At 36.4% G+C, this 16,984-nt stretch overlaps 1 protein-coding gene across 2 annotated transcripts; it reads left to right on the plus strand.

Annotated features, from left to right (window-relative positions):
- Window positions 1-1,331: 1,331 nt before the first annotated feature.
- LOC149218410 (CwfJ-like family protein) lies at window positions 1,332-16,026 on the plus strand. Of its 2 annotated transcripts, none has more exons than XM_089383955.1 (10): window positions 1,332-2,091; window positions 2,215-2,497; window positions 2,717-2,865; window positions 12,198-12,407; window positions 12,537-13,220; window positions 13,441-13,638; window positions 14,088-14,161; window positions 14,257-14,626; window positions 14,756-14,968; window positions 15,523-16,026. In XM_089383955.1, exons 1-10 carry the CDS (start codon window positions 2,050-2,052, stop codon window positions 15,850-15,852), a joined length of 2,553 nt encoding a protein of 850 aa, XP_089240081.1. In that variant the 5' UTR covers window positions 1,332-2,049; the 3' UTR covers window positions 15,853-16,026. The 2 variants fall into 2 exon arrangements, with proteins under 2 accessions (XP_089240081.1, XP_089240080.1); XM_089383954.1 differs by having other exon boundaries at window positions 1,333-2,091; window positions 2,717-2,871.
- The last annotated feature ends 958 nt before the right edge of the window (window positions 16,027-16,984 follow it).

Below are 16,984 nucleotides of genomic sequence, written 5' to 3' on the forward strand. Positions count from 1 at the left end.
TCCACAGAATTGTATTGCTATCTTCCCCTGCGTGGTTGCTTTCCAGTTTCTTTCCACCCATTTTTGCACTGATTTGGGTGAGGGCCATAGCTCGGTGAATTGCCCAACAAGTCCGCGTTCTGCCAAAGAGATGGCTGCTCTTCTTGGAAGTGCTAGAGGGAGGGAAATCTCTGGGATACTTTCAAGTTTCTTGACAAACTTATTGACTGATGGCCTGTTCCTTGGAGCTCCATTCTTTGCGATTAAAGATGCGAAAGCTTCTGCATTTTCTTCATTCCCTGTCTGTGTGGAAGAGTGAGGATCTCCCTCCTCAGAGGGCTGCATGGTCTGGTTGGCCTCAGTAGCAGGAGGCTGCCGAGAGATGGATCTGCAGGGGCAGCGACGGCTAGGTCAGCACAGGCTCGGGCTGGGCTGTTGCGCGCGCGAAAAAATTTATTTATTATTTTTTTAATAAGGGAATCATGACGTTGATTCTAAGGACTACCACTATAATCGCCACCTAGGTGAGTCCTCATCTCCTAAGTGGTTTTTGGGGATTTGAACATGGGCCTTGTACTCATATTTATTTTACATTTTTGGGGACTTACCAAATTTACTAAACCCAAATAAAAATGACTTTTTAAACCCACATATTTTTGTATAATTTACTAAGCATCCCATAATGAAAATACAATCCAAGAGTTAATTCCAATAACAAATCAAACCAAAAAATAATTTCCATCTACTAAATCTCAATCAAATTTACTTTCCAAGAGTTAATTCTCATAACAAATCAATCCAAAAAAATAGTTTTTATCAACTAAATCTCCAACCCAATATGGTAGAGATGTTGTAATGTCTTGCCCTGTAAACATTTTCACTGGTCAAATTATATAAAAATAAAAATAATAATAATAATTAAAAAACATTTTTATTGGATCAAAATAAAATAAAAATAATAAAAAATTAACGTTAAAATAAAAATAATGTCATAATATTTATGTGGAATATAGCCTATTTAAAAGGGGAAACTAAATCAACCTAGATTCATACTAATTCTAAACCCTCTCAAATCTCTTTTTACTCTAAACAAATATTTATAATATATTAAAATCTCTTTTTCACTCTAAATAAATATTTATATTTATTTTGGAACCTATATAAATATGATAAATCCAAAATTAAAATAAATCTAAAATATTTTTTTAGAACTAAACACAAAACCAATTAAAATATATATATTTTAAATTACTAATATTGTTATTGTAAACACATCGCTAACCAACAATCGATTCCCCATCTGAATTAACCTAAACTAAAAATCATTCTATCAATCTATATTAGTGAAAGCGAATAATTGCTCCCGAGCCTCATATTCACAGCAACATGTTAGGGAATTTCAATAGGAAGCAGGGGGCTCGACTGCGGAACCTAATAATCTCGGCATTCCGGAGATAGTGCTATAATATTCCATCGATTCATAGAAATCGGAAACAGAATTGCAGCGCCTGTGAGCTCCTGGACGATAATCCAGCAGGGAATCGATCCAGAGACAGACAGATATGTATACTCATCTGCAGAGACAGACCACCAATTATTTCATCTGAGAAAAAACTGGTTTTAAATGAGCGATTTCAGGAGTAGTAAACGCGTCAAAGTCACCCTACGAAGCCCGAGACAGAACCTCCTGTCGCTGCTGACACGCAAATGACATGTATTGAACACGTTACACTCACTCACTCATAGGTTCCGCAAAGACGACGAAGGGCTCCAGAGGAACCTCCCATTAAAATAACACCTTCGGCGTAACCAGTTTGATGAAATAGGTCTCTGGGGAACTCTGTATTTCTTACCCAATCAATGGCAATTGGGGCGGCATCTGCGCAAGCGGGAAAACTGGTGTATTGAAATGGTTGTCTCGCACCCGAAACAATATGCAGACAGATTGAAGTGAGGGAGGACGGCGAAGCATATATCTATACAGAGTGCACACATATAAACTTTGATGTTACCATTTCAATTGAACAGCATTATATATCAGCAGTCAATCGAAGATTGCGAGTTATAGAAATGCTGAGCGGTGTAAAGTTCATCCCCAGGGAGGAACTCCGAGTACGTATTCAATCTGTATCTCCAGGGTTTTTCTTTTCCCTTCTCCCATGTTTTGTTTCATTTCGTGGAGTTGTATTTTCTTAAAAGGGTTTTTCGTTTTTTTTTTTTTTTTTTAAATTTTAGGCAGAATTCAGTTCAGATTCAGATCATTCCCCATCACCGAAGCAGAAGAAGCATCACAAATCCCGTTCGAAACGCAGGAAGCGATATAATTCTTCTGATATCTCCGACGATGAAGAAGAAGACAGAAGACATAGGAGGAGAAGATCGAAGAAAAAACCCAAATGGGAATCTACCCCATCTTCATCATCCCCATCATCATCTGATGATAACCCCAGACAAAGAAGACATAAATCTAGAAAGTCTTCAAGGAAAAGTAGCGAAGGAGAAGTCACATCTTCAGCAGGTATTGTTGATTTCACTGTCCGTCCTTTATGCTATTTCATTCCCACCTATTCTATTCTGTTGGTTATGTGAATATTGCTCCGAGTTGATTGTTAATTTGCATACCCTTATGAGGTTTGATGTCGTTCTGTATACTCAACTCTATTGGGTTTGTTCATTTGATTGTTTTTCATTTTCCCTAATCCTAGAATTGTTCTCCTCAACATTTATGTTGTTGCAGAGGAGGCAATTGATAAGACAAAATCTGCCCGGCAAGAGATGGAGTCAGCAAGAAAAGAGATGGGGTTGGAGTGGATGGTCAGGCCTTCAGAGAGACCACCTTCTGCAAAACAGATACTAAAAGATGAAGAACCTTCACAGGACGTGCAGGTAGAGGTGAGCATTCCAGTCTGTGATATTTTTTTGTTACCTTACAATCAGTTGTACAAGGGACCTAAAAATGGGTTTGATGCAGTGTGAGAAATCGTAGTTCCTCTTTTCCTGTGAGCATATATGCTAGTGAATCAAAAGTAAGGCATTATTTATAATCTTGCTATTTCAATGCCAAAGTGTCCATAATCGCCTGTCTTCAAGCACAGACGAATAGCAAAGGGACTCACGGAACTATGGAAGCTAATAAGAGAGATAAGAGATTACAGGACCGCAATACACAAATGCACTAGGGTTTAATTAGTATGATAGTCCTTCTTGGTCCAGATGAAAGTTTTGGAAGACCAAATGAAATCATTCTCTGTATTTGCCAGAAAGACTTTGAGCGGATTTTTCAAAATAAAACTTATATACAGAACAATTTCCGTAAGTTATGCTAAGAACAATAATACAAAATCTTTGAGATGATCAGGAAGCACTCAAAAAGAAAATCCACCATCATAACTTATGCTATTAGTTTTAAAGGTAATCCAAAAGAATGTTACAGAGAACTTGGTGTACTTTGGCAATTATTTAGGGGCAAACACTTGTGTTTTCACTGACATAAGGTTTTCACTAGAAATCACAAATTGGCTTCAGCAGAATCTATGCCATTGCTTACAAGCTAAGTTGCATAAAACACCAAAACCTCTAGAAGTTTCTGAAACGGGGACGGCTCAAAATGCGACCCCCATAAAATGGAACGAAACGGGGACGGCTCGACCCCATAAAATGGAAATGGGGAAGGCTCAACCCCCATAATATGGAAACGCCGGCATATATATATATATATATATATATATATATAACACATTTTCTTGCAAGAAAAGAAAGAATGAAACGGGAATGGCTCGACCCCCATATATATATATATATATATAACAAATTATCTTGCAAGAAAAGAAAGAAGTGACACATAAATGCCACATAAAATGAAGTTATAGAAGGAAAACTGAGTCTATACTAACTCTCATAGATGATAGATGATTACATGATGCAAAAATCCAAAAGTAATGCAAAATTAGCCTTTATAGAATAGGCAAAATTTTAAGAGTCTTAAGTAAACAGGGGTTTCGTGTTGGCCTACATGTGGCCACTCTAGCATATGCAACCAAAACACATACAACGCAATAATACATTCTAAAGATGACATTGAACACTTCCTTTGCCTTCTTTCCCCTTGCAATTTGATCCAAAACACATACAACCCAATAATAAATGCTAAAGATGACATTGAACACTTCCTTTGCCTTCGTTTTCCTTGGGATCACACATACAACCCAATAATAAATGCTAAAGATGACATTGAACACTTTCTTTGCCTTCGTTTTCCTTAGGATCACGGAGCTGGTGGATCGATTCTTCTTCCTTTAGAACTGCTTGAAATGAATTTTCTAGTTCTCTAATTGCTAGAGCCTAGAGGTCATTGAAGGATTTTCCACTCGCTGAGAAAGAAACAAATTGCAAAGTTTATTGCATTCCATTTTCAGAGCATCCAATCTTTGCTTCTGAAGCAACAAGATACTCATAACATTGGTGTTATGGGTGGTACAAGCCCACTCTAGATCCAAAAATTTGGAAGAAATTACTAACAAAACAATGATGTTAGCTTGTGTATTCTCCTCATGTTAATGGATAACTCGTTGAATTTATTTCTCTATTATCTCCACTGTCCATGGCTTTTATAACCTTAGAACCAACAATACTAATAAACTTGAGAGCAATTCCCAAAAAGTCCGAAGGACCAAAGTATGGGATTCGCAAGCTAGAGATCAAAAAAGACAGGAAACAACCTAAGACACCAAGCCAACTTGGGTTAACCCCTTGAGACAGCTGGAAAATATAAAGAAAAGGAAAATTTTGGTTGAAATGTGGCCTGTGGCCGAAACGTCTTTATTTTTGAAATCGTGATACGCTGTTTGAAATGGCTGGTAGAGTTTTTGAGCCATTTTGAAGTTGCTTCGGCTTTTTGGTCCATTTCGGTTATTGGGATGTTTATCATCATGTTTCTTGCAACATAGATTTCAATTTTAGTCGTTGATCTCAAGTGAGGCGAGATCTAATCTCAGTTGTCAATCACTTTGAGATTGGGGTTAGGGTTAGAATTAGGATTTTGGCTCAATGTAAAGTTATAAAATCAGGGCTAAGGTGAGGAGAAGACACACAAGGTTGAGAGCGACATCTAAGTGATCGTGTGTTGGGTCCGAGAGAGTGCAGAGGGGTTGGAGATCTAGATCTGTAAGAGAGAGCAGATCTGCTGGATCAGATCCGTCATATTGTAATCTGTAATTTCTTACTTGGGCCTGTTGACCATTGGGGTGGCACCTGATGATTATATGAAGACTCCATGCCCAAGGATGATCCAGAGGACACTTGTAGCATCAGATATCATCAGCCAACAGAGTTTTTTAACTTTATTATTATTTTCGCATCATCTTTCTTGTACCCAGATTTCACACCATGCGGGGAATTATAATAACTGATACTAGTAATGATGAGTTTTGACTCTGTAACGAGCTTAGGATGTTGGGACTAGTATCTGGTTAATTATCCCTTCTTTTTTAGAGGCGGATAAATTCCTGGGTTTTTTCACTCACTTTTTACCCCAAAGCCGGGGTGACGATTTGAAGGTTGAGCCCCTAACACATCTTAGTGTCTAGGGTCGATGTATATTACCATACTAGATCACACAAAAAGTTTTGTGGAATTTGGTTAGGTCTAGGTGGTCATTTTTTAATTTTTTTAGATTTTTCACACTACGGAAATTGCAATAAAAACTGTACTTTTAATGTAATAAGTGATGTCTAGAGAAGTTTTATGGGGTATGAGTAATGAAATTTACACCTCTCACTCTCAGCTTTCTACTATGACACATTTTGAGGGGTTGAAAATGTGTTTTTAACCCTCAAAACCCATTTTTCTTAATTGTAGTGGGAAATTTCGTAATTAATCAAGCCAGAAATTAAATAAATGGAAAAAAATAAATATCCACACATGCTAAATGTTGTGGAAATGAAGTGGAAAATTATGGGGGAGTTATAGTGAAGTCCCAAGGTGATGTGGACTCCTAAAATCAAGGAAAGGACATGTGCTCAAATAAAATCAAATTTCTGGCATTAAATGAGAAAGTTACTTACGTGGAAATTCGAATTTGTAAAGTTAATGCACATTTGAGAGGATTTGAGAGAATATTTGTTAGAGGATTTTGTAGGAAATTTTCCCCTCATGGGTTACCACCCATATACACTTGTCATTCTATCATAAAATTCGAATTTGGCACATAAGGGAAGAAGAAAATAGTGTCCACTTGCTAGAATTCGATTTTTACACTTGACATTGGAGCTCCATCCAAAAAATTTGAATTTCTCTTTGGGCTTGTCATCTCATGCCACTTGTTTAATCACTTCTACATTGGGATTGGCTCCAATGCCATTTGTCATTGTCATTCTTCATTGGGATTTGCTCCTAACTCTCTATATAATAGAGCCACGGGCTCTCACATTGTATCATGTAATACGAGCTATTGTGCTTAAGGAGACTCTGCGGGATTGTATTCAATACTTGCAATATAATACAACAGTCTTTGGGGTAAAGCATGATGGTGTTCTTCTCCTTGCATTTGCGGTAAATTCTTGAATTGTTGTTATGCTTATATTTATTTTCTCATGTCATTATTTCTTTCATGCTTGTTTCAAGTTATGTTAGTATGTAGCTATTCATATTAGCATAAGAATTAATTATTTGCTTTAGGAAACGAAATCTTCTAGTGGATAATAGATGTATCTGTAGGAATTCTTTCCACTGCATTTATTTAATTTCATGTCGATTTAATGATTTGTGGTGAAGTTTTGTAGATGAATCATAATTTGGTCAAGCTTTTAAAGCGTGAGGGGAAATTCTCGGAGGAATCAACCCATTCTTGAAAAATATTCAAGGAGAACCCGCATGTTTTGAATTCCAAAGTCTCATTTATATCTTTTTTGTTTGTTCATTTATTTTTTATTTTTCCCTTGGAAAAATCTGGGCAGATCAACTCCAAAGGGAATCTTTTAAAGCATGTTAGCCAGACTAGTAGAGCCTAACCCCAAGGGCGTCGAGGAGAATTGACTGTGCGACCTCCCTATCGGCGAGGTACTTAACAATGGGGATTCGACCAATTGAACTAACCCTTGAGGCTAAGTCTCATCTATATCTTATTTGTGTCTTGCAGGGATTCTTTCAAGTTTCTTAAATCTTTTATTTCTTGTATCAAAATATCAAATTTGGAAAATTTTATTTTTTACGTATTGTACTTCATTTATCAATATCTAACTATTTCAAAGAGCTAAGTCATGGCTAGTCAAAGATGAGAGCTTGCTCATACTCTTTGGCCTAGCCTCTTGTAGATTATTTTTGTAACATACTTTGTTGTCATCTTGGTCTAACATTTGAGTTATTTTTGTATCCTTTTGAGCAAGATAGTTTCCATGCTTTGATTTGTAGACTTATTCATCTTGAAAGCATTTATAATATCTTGTGCTAACAATTTAGTGTTTCACTTTTAAGTTTTCAGGTTTATTGCTTTCTATTTGAAAGCATTTCACTTCATTTTAAGCAAAATACAATTTCATTTCTTAAAGAGCAAATACTTGGAAGGCACTGGTTGTTTATGTATTTGATGCTTATCTTATGATGGTTATTGCTCATATCAATTTTTTGCTTATAAATCTTAAAGAGATAATCTATTTAACTCTAACAATTCTCCTAGAAACTTGCATCCTTTTTAAATTAACTTTTCGTTAGGGACCACACCCCTTAGCTAACCTAGGAGATAGCTCAAACGGAGAGAGTTGGGATTAGTGTGATAACCCTTCTCTGAGTTCCCTGCCACCAACCACACCTTGTGGGGTTGAAGGCTTTTCTCACTGACTTGTAGGTAGGTGTAGGCGGTAGGGTCAACAAGGCCATTATCCTAGGATGGGAGCCCAAGTATGTTCTGAGTTTTTATGAATGAATAATTGATTTGTTGGGCAAAAATCTGTTTGTGATTATGGGATTCAAATCATAATTTGCTTCCGCTTAATATTATGTGTTAGGAACTTAGCTGTGTATTTGTTCAATGATTTATTGCTTGGAATTAAATATTGGGTGTTGGGTTTGTGTAAACTCTGACATTCCCTTGTCAACACACCAAATGGGATCCAATGCCTTTGATATGCAAATCTTTTCATTGTTCAAGAACTTGAGGAGGAGAGGTTTGCACCCCAAGGGTCCTAATCCATCCCATCATTGTTTGATAGATTAGGAATTGAGATGGATCTAAGTTTGTTTAAGAGGTTGTGTGTGTGTTATAGACTTGAGAATTGTTGCAATCAATTCGGACCATCCCTTCTAAGGCATGTTTCCAATGGGAACGTCACAATTTCCAACCTAATTGAGCCCCACGAGGTTACTGGTAAATAAGGGGTTTAATCCATCCCATTATTGCTTGATAAATCAAGAATTGAGATGGATCTACATTGGTTTAAGAGAGTGTGTTATAGCCCCGAGAGTTAATGCAGTTGATTGGGACCATCCCACTAGTAGGCATGTTTCCAATGGAGAGGTCATGAGTTCCAATCTGATTGAGTCTTACAAGGTTACTAGTTGATAAGGCTGGCAATTGATCTACCTTCCATTTGACAATTTGAGGGAAGAAGGGGGAGTGCTCCGAGGTAACGATTATGAACCTTGGGGGCCATTGATAGCCTTCGAGCTAATAATAAGCCTTTGATTCAACCAAAAATGGCTTATAAAAGAATTGTGTGAAAAATTATTATTATTGTTATGTTATTTATTAAACGCAAATGAGAATACTTCTATTTACTATTTTTTGGTCCACATATGCTTCATGAATGGGATAGATATTACAATCTCTTCCATATTAGGCTATAGATATTACAAGTGACAAGGGTCCACCTTTTTAGTACGACTTATTTTAGTCTAGCTCAACATCATACTCAGCCCTAATTTGATATGAGGATTAGAGTTTTTGAATCTTAACATTTTGGTATTATTATAAAATGTACACTGTTTTCCACAATTGTTTCATTGACAGAAATTGGTTCATTGTATCTTTATGATTCATTTGTGTTAATGTTATCTTTCACTTTCTTCTCAACATAATCCCAAATCAAATGGCCACCTTACATTGGGGCCACATTCAGAGCTTAAGAATTGCATGAATTCTCATAAGAAACAGCTTTCCATATCAGTTAAATTCAATCATAACACCAACTAGCAACTGGTAATAGCAACTATGCATGGAAAGGAAATTATGCAACAAATTGCAATTATATATCAAGTACATGAATTCACTAAAATGAGGTAAGATTGTAGACAAGGCCACTTGTAATCTTTTAAACCTTTAGATGGCTGCCTGCAGCAGCTTTGAACAATAACAAATGCAAGTCCCTTTCCCAGACAACTAACAAATGGGTTGTCGAAGTTATTATAAAGGGAATAGCTGATAATTAATGCTTTCACCTTCCAAAAAGCCTGCATTTCACCTTTTCCATTCTACTGTTAGATAGGAACCTCTTTTCCTGTCTCTTCACAAGCCATCTTCTATTTGTTTCAAATATTTGAACAAAGTCGTTGTCTCTCTTCAACTTGAGGCCTTGAAGTTGAACCTTTGAGTGCATTTATAGCAGCTCAAATGTCCTTAAGATTTACTTATTTTTAGGTCTCATCAATTCCTCTCCAAACCATTGAATTATTTTTTTGAATTTTCTCTTTTCAGTCGTTTGGAATCTTGTTTATATTACTCTAGTCTTTTCCACATCTTTCTTTTAGCTACATTAGGCCCCTTTTGTGGGTTCATGCTTATGATTATGCAAACACTTGCTCCTAAGTCTAAGTTTCATGGAAAGGAAATAATGCAACAAATTGCAATTATATAAAGTACATGAATTCACTAAAACGAGGTAAGATTGTAGACAAAGCCACTTGTAATATTTTAAGCCTTCAGATGGCAGCCTTTGAACAATAACAAATGCAAGCCCCTTTACCAGACAACTAACAAACGGGTTGTCCAAGCCATTATAAAGGGAATAGTTGATAATTAAAGCTTTCACCTTACCAAAAGCCCACAATTACCTGTTAATTCACCTTTTTCATTCTACTGCTAGATAGGAGCCTCTTTTCCTGTCTCTTCACAAGCCATCTTCTATGTGCTTCAAATATTTGAATTCCTGTCGCTTCACAAGCCATCCTCTACACGTTGTTTCTCTTCAGCCTGAGGCCTTGAAGGTGAACCTTTGAGTGCATTTGTAGCAGCTCAAATGTCATTTAGATTTATTTATTTTTAGGTCCCACCAATTCACCTTCAAACCATTGATTTATGTTTTCCTCTTTTCAGTCTTTTGGAATCTTGTTTATGTTGTTCTAGTCTTTTCCACATCTTTCTTTTAGCTACAGTAGGCCCCTTTTGTGGGTTCATGCTTATGATTATGCAAACAGTTGCTTCTAAGTCTTAAGTTTCATCCATGACCTTTAGTCGTAAGTACCATATTGAACAACAGAGGGTCCAGACTCCAAGGAGAGTTGTCACTTAATATTTTCGGATGTAATAAATGAAAGCATACATCTCACCTTGTTGCAATAGCTTACTAATTACAAGATCCATGAAGTAGGACTGATAAAAAGTAAACTTAAAACAACAAATTTCTTATCAAAATTGCACTTGCATATTTACTTACCCCAATCCATTTTGTGGAGGGTGTGGGAGGGGCATAAAGGTAAACCATTACATGTGCCCTTCGCCACTGCTTCCATAGATTGTTCTTTATGTATTTGCCAATTTTATGTGTCTTCATTCCATTTTTTTGAAGAATTTTTGCTTCTTAATCCTGCCTCTATAACAAGGATTTACCTTTCTAGTTTTTGCATTTATATCTGGACTCCATTGTCTTGTTATTTTATTAATAGTCTGGACTCTGGAGAGGTTCTCACACATGCACGTGCAGGCATTCTAACATATCTCATTGAGTAGCATTCTTTATATTTTACTCTCTTTGAAAATGCATCATATATTTCATCACAATCGATATATGCGAACATCAAGATTATCAAAACCCAAAAGCCAAAGAGCAGTCACACAAAATCCCCCTTCGTTCATAAGAAAAGAAAGCTAGGATGTGCTCCAACTTAAAAAGCATCTGTATCTTTTCTAAAAATGGCAATCCTGGCTAAAATTTAAATAGCCAAACCTGTTCTAAATGCAGAAACTTTTCCCACATTAAATAAGTATTGTATTAGTGTGAAGCTAAATAAATGTCAAACATAAACATATAAAACTTTTGTGCAAGTCATTGTTAAACAAAACACCAATACACAGTCCCAAGTTTGATATGATTATTGTTATCAAAAGAATGGTTTTTAGTTTGAATAATTCCTATTTAAGTATTGAGAGATTGCCCAATCAACACTTCAATTGTAAAAATGCCTGGGGCACTCGGGGCTAGGATCTTTGTCCATCACCACACATGGACTGCTTGTGCTGGCCATGCCATCCCCCTTAATGAGGGCTAAACGAGTCATCTAAAATGGGGGAATCATAATTTATAACCCATCTTCATACAATCGCTTGTGAATCTATACCAATCATGCTCCAAAATCCACTCAAGCATCCATCTGTCCACTATTAAGTTACAAGTATTTCTTTCAGGGGCTCCAGAGGTAGTTTGGTGAAATTGTATGTTGCCAGATATTTCAATGCCTGCTATCACCTATCCATATTTTTCACCATGTTCAAAAAAGATGATTGAGCATTGATTTTCGTCTCAAAACTACTATTGTGTTTTAATTGGCTGCTGAACAGAAAAAATTAACTGAAGGTGAGGTCAAATATGGAAATGGACACAATGCAAAATTATAAAGGGAATATCAGGGTCAAAGAGGGAGAATTGAAAATTGGAACAGACTGGGGTTATCATGTACAAAAGGACGGAAATACTATTAAACACATGTTTTGAATGTCTATGTAATTTTATAAGATAGAAACGGACAAGCCATATAATTTGCCAACAGCCCTCTCATTATTACCCAAAGAACTATACACAAAAAAAGCAAAGGTGTTTGAAATTAATACGAAAAGACTTGTGTATGCAAGATCAGCTGACACCAAATACATTTTATTCTTGACAAACTAATTTCCTCCAGAGGAATATATCTTATTTACTAGTTGTAGAATTTATTCAAAGATGTATACCGTTTCAAATTTTTATTGTGTGCCCTCGTGGATTTCTTAGACATTTTGTAGCACTGTTTTGCAGAATCCCAAAATAAATCCGAAGGAATTGAATCCATTTTTCAAAGGCGGGGGTTCAGGTTATCCAGAGGACGATGAGGATGAATCACAAAAGGCAGGAGCAGAAAAGTTGCCACCACCACCTGCTGTTGGTGATGGAGGTGCAAGTTGGCGATTAAAAGCTTTGAAGCGAGCACAAGAACAGGCAGCTCGAGAAGGTCGGAAGCTTGATGAGGTAACTGATATTGAATGATATTTTTGCATTGCAGAATATCTAGATGAGGGGTTTTAGTTTTGCTAAAAATCTCTGGAACTAGATATCTATATAAACATTATGAGTTATTTCCCCTTTTAAATTTTCTAGGTAGTTGAAGAGCGATGGGGTTCACTGGCGCAAATAACTGCATCTGTATCAACTACTAGAGCAGCTTCTGGTCGTGCTCATTTGCATGCAATCAGAGACAGGAAAAGAGAACAGAAAGGTGAACATGGAAATGGAGGCCATGAAGGTACTTATAATGAAATAGACAAGGATGATCAGAGGATAAGGGATAACAACAGAGATTATTTGAGGGATGTTTCTGTTCGTGAATCACACATGAAAGCACCTAAAATAAATGAATCCTTATCTTGGAGAAACAAAAAGAAAGGTAATGTTGTCCGTCCAGAAGATGCAGAGATTATCCGAACAGCAGCATCTTGCCTAAATAAATTTTCAAATGATGGCAGTTTTCTTGAGAGTATGAATAAGCTGCAAAACAAAGACCATGATATTTCCTCAACGGCAGTAGGTTTTGAGATGGAAAAAGGCTCTAGTGAAAGAGAAAGAGGCTTCAGTGAAGGTTCACAGTCAGTCAGTTCCAAAGATGAAATGCCTCTACCAAATCCACTTTATCAGCAAGATGCTAGAGCATATGATTCTTATAAATATGAGGTGAGTGCTGTGGATCGTACATCAAATGTACAAGGCATGACTGCAAATCAATTGGCAGCAAAGGCAATGCAGTTACGCTTGAAGGGAAAGCATGCAGAGGCAGATGAACTTTTGGTAAACAGCATAATGGATACCTTTCATTCATGTATCTACTATATCTGTTTGTTTTGTGCTCTGTTGTTCCTGGAGTCTTAATCTTATTCAGATGAGGAATGTAGTAGCTACATTAAAATTCTCTAATGACTAATGGCTCAAGGTTTTTCTAATGTAATGTTTGAATCTGTCTTTTTCATTCGCCTATGTTTCTCTGTCATTTGAATTATAATGTTCACAGTCAGTTGGTTCCAAAGATGAGATGCCTATACCAAATCCACTTTATCATCAAGATGCTAGAGCATATGATTCTTATAAAGATGAGGTGAGTGCTGTTGATCGTACATCAAATGTACAAGGCATGACTGCAAATCAATTGGCAGCAAAGGCAATGCAGTTACGCTTGAAGGGAAAGCATGCAGAGGCAGATGAACTTTTGGTAAACAGCATAATGGATAGCTTTCATTCATGTATCTTCTATATCTGTTTGTTTTGTGCTCTGTTGTTTCTGGAGTCTTAATCTTATTCAGATGAGGAATGTAGTAGCTACATTAAAATTCTCTAATGACTAATGGCTCAAGGTTTTTCTAATGTAATGTTTGAATCTGTCTTTTTCATTCGCCTGTGTGAGTTATAATCTCGTTAGTTGTCATGTTGGGTGCTTAGAAAAGTCTCCTAGCCTAGTGCAACTTCTATTTCCCAGTTGATGAGTTTAAGATTCTTTTGTGTTGAATTTGCCTACTATATATTATGTCTTTTGTTAAAATACCTATATGTCTACTATATAGTATGTCTGTTTGTTTAAATAATACTTCTTTTCTTGGAGCTATCTCATGTAAATTTCTTACGTATCTGGTCTAATGTAAAATATTCATCTACCTGTTACAGAAAGAGTCACAAGATATGGCAAAGGTGAACAACACTGGCAAAGAAAAAATTATATCTCAAGCAGACATCATCAGGTATGTTCATTTATAATGGGCAATCTATCATTTGCTTTCCATCTTTACAAATCCTATTGTCAAGTGTACACAAGTGACAACCTGTGTTTTTTCAGATCTGATACGCGGAAGCTTGGCACTCAGTCTAAGCAAAGAAAAGAGGATGATGCAGATGCAAATTTGGCTTCAAAGATTATACGCAACAAACAATACAAAACTGTTACTCAGGCAGATGATGAGTATGACTATGACATTGCTGATACAAGAGAAAGAAAAAAGAAGATAAATTTAAAACAACAGATGGGCAAGAATAGTCCAATGGAAATTCAAAAGCGCATCATAACTCAACAAGAGCGTTGCCAACTCTGTTTTGAGAGTCCTTCAAGACCGAAGCATCTAACAATCTCAATTGCAAATTTCACTTACTTAATGCTGCCTTCATGGGAACCAGTTGTGACTGGGCACTGCTATATTTTACCAATGCAGGTACAGTTATCATGCAGCTGGTTCTGTTTTGATACCATCAATTGCCATATTTTTATAGTTTTTTCTATTATTATCTAGTTGGGGAAGAGAAATGATGAGTGATCTAAGCGGTCAATTTTTTCTTTACAGCATGAAGCATCAACTAGAAATCTTGATGATAATGAGTGGGAGGAGCTTCGCAACTTCAAAAAATGTCTTCTGAGGATGTATGGAGAAGAGGGCAAGGATGTAGTTTTTATAGAAACTGCAATGGGCCTTGCGCAACAGCGTCGTCATTGCTTGGTTGAATGCATCCCTTTGCCCCATGATATTGCAAAGGAAGCACCACTTTATTTCAAGAAGGTTAGTCTGGTGTTTTCTAATGAGCATCTTTGATCATGATTGGGCTTTTTGGTAATGCATTCCAAATCACTAATTCTCCTTGAATCTTGATTCGGTTTAAAATTTTAGATAAATGACACAATGTATAGATTTCTAGCTAAGGAATGGGGGTATATAGGGGATTAAAAATTTAAATGCACATCTAATAGTGGTCAGCCCAATAAAGGGCCCACATGTGCAATGAGTAAGAATTGGGGTATAGAGGGGGTCAATATAGTCATTATAGTTCCTTTTTGTTTGTACTTTATTAGAACTGTAATTGTTGTCCTTTGCCAATTTGATGATAGCCTTTTTGCCTGGTTGAATTTGTTTATTGACCCATTTGTTCCATCTCAACTTTTGTATTATTATTTTGCATGATCTGCTTTGGCAGATGAAACTATATGCCAGGGAACATGGCAAAACTTCCAGCTGGCAATGATTTCCCAAATATTTTTACAAGTCCTTGTCTTTTACTTCGCTTGATTTTTGATATATAGCATTCTTGACGGCTGGACATATTTTCTCTCATGCAGGCAATTGATGAAGCTGAATCAGAATGGAGTCAGCACAATGCTAAGAAGTTGATTGATACTAGCATCAAGGGGTTGCGAGGTTCCATTCCAAAAAATTTCCCCTATTTTCATGTAGAATTTGGCATGCAGAAGGGTTTTGTTCATGTGATTGATGATGAAAAGAACTTCAAAAGTCAGTTTGGTCTCAATGTGATTAGGGGTATGCTACAGCTACGAGAAGAAGACATGTATAGGCATAGACAACGGGACTCATTAGAAATGCAACGCAAAGCTGTGTCAGACTTTGGAAGAAAATGGGAACACTATGATTGGACAAAGATGCTGGATTAACTGCATTTCTTCTAAAGGGGTCAGTGTAAACCAGGTTGACTCAATGGACATTGCACTGTAAGATGATGATTTACTTGGAATTGATATTCCATGATTCCCTTGGAATCGACATTCAATAAAGCATACCTAGAATGTTGTGTGTGTTAATATTCTCAAAATATACTCATTTTGATATCTGCAGTGGTTTTTAATTGGCTTTCGCTGTAGAATATTACTTCATTGACATTCTAGAATGCATTTGTATGCATGCTTGAACATATGGTGCTACTCATCTTTATCCGGGGAAGAAAGAAACAACTCCAATGACATGTTAATTTCTTTTAGAATATTTATTTTCCATAGCATCTGTGATTTTGGTTAGCTTCCTTTTAGGTTGCTTTTGTCTTCATAGTGACATCTGGATTTATCTTCAATTGTGCGTGCATCTTAGGAACTCCCATAAACTATTGGTTATATGTTAGTCACGGGGTTAGGAACTCTTGGTGTAATGAGGAGCATGCAAGAAACCCAATGCTAAAACATCCCTTCATGTAGTTCCTTATGATGGCAAACTAATATGAAATAAATCTGATTCAATGGCATTTGGAGACTCCTTTATAAATGTTTACTATGATGCTAGTTTTGCTTGCTTTCATGGCTTATATTAAGTGTGAGGATCTCGATGCTATCTTGCCTTTTTGGGCAGCAGTGAATGTTAATTGGAAAACCACCTTGTTTCACCTTAATAGAGTCTGATAAGTAAACCAAAAGTTTGTAATATCGTTTAGTTTGTATTGTTCAGTGATATTTTGTGATTTTGACATTAAACATAGATAAGGGTCTCATTTCATATAAAAAAAAGTACATGGCCATTGCTCGACTTGAAGAAGGTAAGGTTACATATAATTATTTCATGGAAAATATTATTTACTATGTTTTTCAGCTTCATTCTTTAGAACATCTCGGCTGTATATTATGCATGTGCTACATTTGCAGATAGTTTTCGTTCTTTTGTATTTGTTGTATGTACTGCATTTAGACTGGTAGCTTTCCAGGTAGTCTTCTATTTGTTTGCAGGGAAACAGTGGTTTAATCAAGGGGCTATAGAGAGGTAAAATGCTAACTGCAACATTCAATTATTATTGGGCCGTTA

Source organism: Pinus tabuliformis, chromosome Q (genome assembly GCF_031772625.1).
Source record: "Pinus tabuliformis cultivar Carrire ecotype Pingquan chromosome Q, CPIR1, whole genome shotgun sequence".
Lineage (NCBI taxonomy): Eukaryota > Viridiplantae > Streptophyta > Pinopsida > Pinales > Pinaceae > Pinus > Pinus tabuliformis.